Genomic DNA, 6,191 nt, shown 5'->3' on the forward strand with positions numbered 1-6,191 from the left:
CAACTACCCAAAACTCAAAATCAATCTAATGAAAACATTATTGTTATGAAGAACTCCACTCATAGATCGGGTTCCCCACTCCTCCTGACACCGGCGGGGCCAGCCGGAGGAGGGGGAACCAATCTATGGTGGCAGCGGCTAGGTTTTTTCGGGAGGACCTCTAAAGAAAGCAAAATGTTACTTTTATGCTGAGTACTCGTATAATTTTTTTTGTGTATAGAAAATTCTTACAGTATTTTTTAATTCTTCTTTGTTGGGGGTGTGGGGGGAGGGTTGCTTACAATGTTGATGTGGTTGTTTCGACAAATAATTATTTTTTGTGGGGGGACAAATAATTTGATATATACTAGAAATTAAATAGGGTTGTCAAAACATAGTGAAAATGAGAACCATCCGGTCACACCAGAACGCCGTGAATCCATACACCCCCATGATCCGCCGCATGGTGCACCAGTTGATGGAGTCGAAGGCTTTCACCAAATCTAACTTCAGCATCAGTGTAGGGGACGATCATTTGTGGCGGTAATATTTTTCTTGAGACAAATCTTATATCCAAAATTAAAAGAAATGGAGAGAGTACCAAAGTTGTAAAATCCACAATAAATAAATTCAGTTCAGTCAAGAATGAGATCAGTAAAATCTATTAGAATGGATATACATATAGAGTACACGTGTGAAGTGTCAAGCTTATAAACAAATACATTAAATAACGGACAACAAGTCTGCTAGATTAAAGGAAATCGTTTTTGTTGGAGCTTTGTTTGATCAGATGGAGGTGCTGTTGGGGATGCCTTTGCCCGTGACGCCGGGCTGCGAGAATGGTTTCATGAGCTGGTACGGCACGATGCCGGCGCCACACCGGTTCTTCAGCTTCCTGTTCTTGTTCCTTCCGTCGATGATTCTCTCCACCGCCTTAAGCTGCTCGTTGAACCTCAGGTACGCCGCCCGCACCGCGGTGTCGTTGCCCCACGGGGCAGTCTCCATCCCTCCGAGGTACTCCTCGTCGGGGGAATGGCTAGACAGAACGTCCAGCACCGCCATCACCAGCGTTGCTTGCACCTGCGACGGGAAGCATTCTCGGAGCGCCTGGTCGGGGTTGTCCAGGAATTTCTCGAAGGCGGCGGCGTCCACAGGCTCCTCCACCGGCATGTTGGTGCGCGCAATGGAGGGGCGGTTCGGGAAGTAGCCGCCGAAGTCGTACTGCCCGAAGTTGACCGCCGCGTGGTGCGCCGCGGCGACCCAGATGATGGTGGTGAGCGTGTGCGCGAGGCTCTCCGGCGTGTCCAGCTTAGGCCACCACGGCGCGTCCTTCTTGTCGCCGTGTCCCTCTGTTCGCACCTCCGTCCAGAACGCCTGCAGCTCCGCGTCGCCCGTGACGCTGGCGTTGTTCGGGTAGTAGCTGGAAACGTACGCCTGAACCCAGCCCTTGATGGCGTCCCAGATGAGGAGCCCGTCGTTGGCGAACGGATAGTCTTTGATGGCGAGCTTGAGGCCGTGCTCCGCCGTGGGGTCCTCCTCCGCCATGCCCCTACGGACGAGGTCGGCGGGGAGGGCCTCCATGTCGAAGCGCCAGAGCTTGTCGTACGCGACGGAGCTGAGCTCCATGGCGTACCTCTGCGGGGAGAAGGTGAGCTCGATGATGCCGCCGCCGTTGATGAGGGCGGAGCGCGCGAGCGCGTTGATACGCATGGTGTAGCGGAAGTGCGGGCGCAACAGCTGGTAGATGGGGTGCATCTCGCTGAGCTGCCTGTTGGCGGCGAGGATGTAGGGCTCGACGGCGCAGTGCGTGCGCAGCCAGTGGGTGACGAGCTCGTGGTGGCCGGCGTCGTGGGCGCGGACGTGGGACTTGGCCATCCGCCACAGCCAGGACTTGGTGGTGTCCGTGGACGAGGTGAACACCTGCCTCCACTGCGGCATCGTGGGTGAGGCCGGCCGGGTGAGCTCGATGGCGAGGAGGCGCAGCGTGCCGTCGTCAGTGAGGAACATGATGGTGCGGGAGCCGTACATGGTGGTGTGCTGCAGGGCGCGGATCTTGTGCACGTAGGGCAGGAACAGGTCGTGGAAGTCGAGCATGAAGAGCCTCTTGCTCTTCACCGCCTCGGCCACCGTCATGGTGTGCCCCATCTGCGCCTCCAGCAGCTCGGCGGTGATCGCCGACTCAGCCGGGCCGTACACCGCCGGGTCGAGCTTGCTCTTGAGAGGAAACTCCTTGACAAGCTCGATGGCGTACGGGTTGATCCCGGCGAGCGTCTCCCTGGCGAACTCCTCGTCCCGCAACCACGCAAACTTGTCCTCTGCATTCGGCAATCGACACGCATTTACTAATTAGGTTCGTGCATTGCATGAAAAACTCCATTTTTGCTACTTGGCATGCACGTGCATATGGAAGTTAGGAAGAAACAAGGTACTAGGAACGTACTCTGGACATTTGCGGGGGCGTCGAAGAGGAGGACTTTGTCGCCGGGGCCGTCGCGGAGGAACTCGAGGAGGCGCGGCACGGCGGCGCGGAGGAAGCCGAGGTCCTCGGCGCGCGGCAGCTCGACGCCGTCCTCGAAGAGCTTGTCGATGACGAAGAAGGAGGGGAAGCCCTGGTTGGGGTCGATGAGCGTGGACTGCACGGCCGGCACCGCCGCGTGGAGCACCGACTGCAGCGTCTTCACCGAGAACTGCACGTTCTTCTCCTCCGAGAAGGCCTCGTCCCTCGGCACGTACACGTCGCCGCTCCTCGTCTCCGACTGCGGATCTGCACGTACGCGCGCACGCACGCACATAGCACGAGTTACACCCTGTGGTACACTACACGCGCATGCATGCACGATGTGTGTTACGTACGTCGTATCTCTTGAGACTTTGTGGTGTGCGTACCTTTGGTGGAGCGGGGGCGGCCGGTGCGGCAGCGGCGCGGGTAGGGGAACTGCTTGTTGCCGCCGAGGACGGGGCGGGCGCCGGCGGCACCGAGCTCCTCGCCGGAGCCGAGGTCGTTGTACAGGTCGTAGTCGTAGACCCGGTCGGTGGCCTTCCTCTGCCCGGTGCCGTCGCCGCGCTTCTTGGCGAGGTCGTTCTTCCGGTAGCCCTGGAGACCCGGAGGCGTCTGGCCCGGCAGGTAAGGCTGCACGGTTGATCCACGTTCACAAATTTCAGCCAAAAGTTACTTTTCTTTATACAGTATACTGAGAGGCAATAGTTTGTTTCGAGTGATGATTCTAGCATGTCGTTTTATTTTCATTCAAGCAAGCTGCAGCTCCTGGGGGGCCACACGCGCACGGGTTGGAAACTCGTACGGGTGGGCCACGTACGTACGGTACGTACTTATCGGGGAGATCATGGGCGTGTCCTGCCAACTTTTTACGCAACCAAGTCACGATATGCACGTTCTAAAAAGGCAATGTATACGTGCACACGGTTGCTCCATGTGCAGTGATCGCGTGGAAGCCTGGACACCACTAGCTCTCGACTGCCTGTCTGCCTCCATGCCCAGCGCAGATCGCCGTGCATCTAATGCGAAATAACGAGACTTGACGTGCCTTAAATTCGAGAACTGACCATGCACGTCAAATCTGCCATACTTATGGTTCCACGCACAGTTATCAGATGATCATATAGCCTAAAGCCCTAATTAAACTACAGCGACTTGGCCTAATCTCCGGTCGATCCAGTCTCGTTCAAGGTAAAAAATTCCACGGAGATCGCGTTCGCACGTTAGCTGAGGAGACCTTCCCGATGAAAGGCAAGGCGACTGACTTGACTTGGTTCCTTACCTTGTTGGCGAAGAAGACGCGCTTGGCGTCGCCGGACTTGGGCGGCAGCCAGGAGTCGCAGCGGATGACGTCGGAGTTGCCGCCGGCCGTGACCACCTTCACGTCCTCCAGGAACATCTCCGTGCCGTGCTCGTTGGCGACCAGCACGGCGCCGACGGGGCCGAAGCCCGCCGGCACGTTGAAGTCGGCCTCGTAGGTGACGACGTGGAGGTCGTTGTCGGCCACCTTGTGGGCGTAGCTCTTGATCGTCGGCTTCTCCTTCCCCGTCTCTGCATTCATAGCGCGATTAGCATCAAGCAGTACTCCATGACACAGCTGAACTTGCAAGCTGCTATACGCGCACGGGTGACCAGGTTTGTTTTTACAAAGTTTTAATTTTCGCAATCAGATGTAATACTAGGTGATGACCATGCATGCATCAAACAAGTAAAAAAAGAATGGTTCAAACAAGGTGAAATGGGTCGTTATTACTCTAGTCGGGATATATAGTGGCAGGGCAAAAAAAAGGATATATAGTGGCATGAGGGTCTTTGCACCGATCTAAGTCGAACAAAAATTCCTACTGAGATAAGAGGAGGGACAAAGTCGCACCAATAGTACTTTTAAACCTTTCCAGCTTATGACGTTTTGCATGACGAAATTAACGAGGGCTGCTAACACAGCGTCTCAACCTGCTATGGTTTATCCATAAATATACTTGTTTTGGTAGTAACTCAATTAGGACTGGTCACTTAATCTATGGTTGACTTTTTATAACAAATTGTATCGCCGCTCAAGTTGACTGAGAGCGTAGTACAGTACTAGATTTTACCTCAAAAAGAACGAGTAAGTTATTGTCTTATAACAGGAAAAAAGTGTGAAAACTAGTCGAACCAAACGAAATAAATTGTAGAAAACGACTGATGATTTTTCCTCCAGGCAACTTGTGCATCTCTATGATCGATGGATGATTTTTGCGCACCCGTCGATCTCTGGCCTTTGCTTCAATAGCACATCTGTTAGCTATATAGGAGTAGTTAGTTGATTCATTTATTCATTTGTCCGTCGATCAATTAATTCTACTACCGTGTTTAGCTGTCCCACAGGCCGGTCGACCGTTTGAATTTTCTTTGTGGTGTTGTCCTTATAATGCCTTCGCCTGATAAGATCTTAATTTGGGCCACGAAATGGTGCAGGTTGCATTTTCACCACGATAAACTAAAGTTGTGCCTTTTTTATAGACCAAAATTAGTTTACAAAACCATGCAAAAGTATATGCGTGCATGCATGTCAATGTTCCAGGACATGGTATACTTACTGGCGTCAAGCTCGGCGCTGACGAGCTCGAGCTCCATGGACCTGCCGATGAGGTCCTTCACATCGTCCATGGTCCTGGACGGCCTCAGCCCATCGAGGAATCCGCCGACGGTGACCTTAACCGTCGCCACCGCCTTGACGCGCACCGAAGCACCGCCCTTCCCTGCCATGTCGGAAGAAGCACCGCCTCCGCCGATGCTACTGCTAGCAGGAACCACCTCAGACGGCCCAACGGACGCGCACCGCACGACGAGCTGCCTGCCGCCACCGAGAGCACGAGCACAGCGTCGCCCCGGACGGCCGGCGGAGAGCGAAGACGACGGGAGGCTGCTGCTGGTGCTGCACGTGGAGGAGGGGAGGATGCGACGACTCGCGATGGTGCGGTGGTGGCTCTGGAGGCTGGATGGTTTGAGCTGAGGAGGAAGGGACATGGCTGGCTTTATAGCAAGCGAAGCTGAGCTACAAGCCTATGGCTACGGGTGGGCGTACGATCGCCCGGCGTGTCCAATAAATTCGAGGACGGGGCTTACGTGTGCGTCTGCTACGGCTCGTGCGTTGGTGACTTGCGAGTTGTGAGCTGCGATTGGGCATGGGCATGGGATTATATAAACTGTGAGCGTTGAAACTAATGCATGGTCGACGGTTCCTTTGTTCCTTGAGTTTCTGGTCGAAAACGGCAATACGTGCGGTGCAGCTCGTGGGTACATGTTACTATCGTGAATCAAGTTCTAGGCTGGGCTAGCTTCGAGGCAGCTACGTAACTTCTTTGGAATGTGCCACACGCTTTTCCACGCCAAGTTGGCTAGCTAGCTTGTGTGACAAGTCGCCAGGTTAGGGGTTTATCCTTGGGAAAGGTAGTTTTCTATCTTTACTTAGGGACGTCGACTGTTGATTCATCTTTTTCGCTTTCGTTTCCAGGCTACTCTAGCTAAGCAGGTTCGTGGTTCAGTTCTTGTCTGGACAGTGGTTTGAGATTGTGTTCTTCTTCCTTTACTGGAGCTATGCCTTTCTCCAACAGAGTCAATTGCAAGAAACCATCACATTTACGGCGTCGCTAATCCGTTGCAAAAAACACCGCAAAATCACTTAAGTCGTTGCAAAAAACACTGATCGGATGATTTGGCTTGTTTAATCACT

General features: G+C 53.9%; 1 protein-coding gene across 1 annotated transcript; it reads right to left on the bottom strand.

The window, feature by feature from the left end:
• Positions 1-625: 625 nt before the first annotated feature.
• On the bottom strand, positions 626-5,636 carry LOC125520124 (probable lipoxygenase 8, chloroplastic). The gene is made up of 5 exons (XM_048684947.1): positions 5,056-5,636; positions 3,759-4,027; positions 2,866-3,109; positions 2,420-2,743; positions 626-2,294 (listed from the first exon to the last, which is right to left on the bottom strand). The coding sequence occupies exons 1-5, from the start codon at positions 5,483-5,485 to the stop codon at positions 766-768; spliced, it is 2,796 nt and encodes a 931-aa protein (XP_048540904.1). The 5' UTR covers positions 5,486-5,636; the 3' UTR covers positions 626-765.
• Between the last annotated feature and the right edge of the window lie 555 nt (positions 5,637-6,191).

The sequence above is a fragment of the Triticum urartu genome, chromosome 7, assembly GCF_003073215.2.
Source record: "Triticum urartu cultivar G1812 chromosome 7, Tu2.1, whole genome shotgun sequence".
Lineage (NCBI taxonomy): Eukaryota > Viridiplantae > Streptophyta > Magnoliopsida > Poales > Poaceae > Triticum > Triticum urartu.

Bases quoted from the DNA above. Each gene is read 5' to 3' on its own strand.
- LOC125520124 (XM_048684947.1), bottom strand. From the start codon at position 5,485: ATGTCCCTTCCTCCTCAGCTCAAACCATCCAGCCTCCAGAGCCACCAC. The intron at 3,110-3,758 runs GTAAGGAACCAA...TCAACCGTGCAG, and splicing joins GCGTCTTCTTCGCCAACAAG to CCTTACCTGCCGGGCCAGAC. The intron at 2,295-2,419 runs GTACGTTCCTAG...TGCCGAATGCAG, and splicing joins CGCCCCCGCAAATGTCCAGA to AGGACAAGTTTGCGTGGTTG.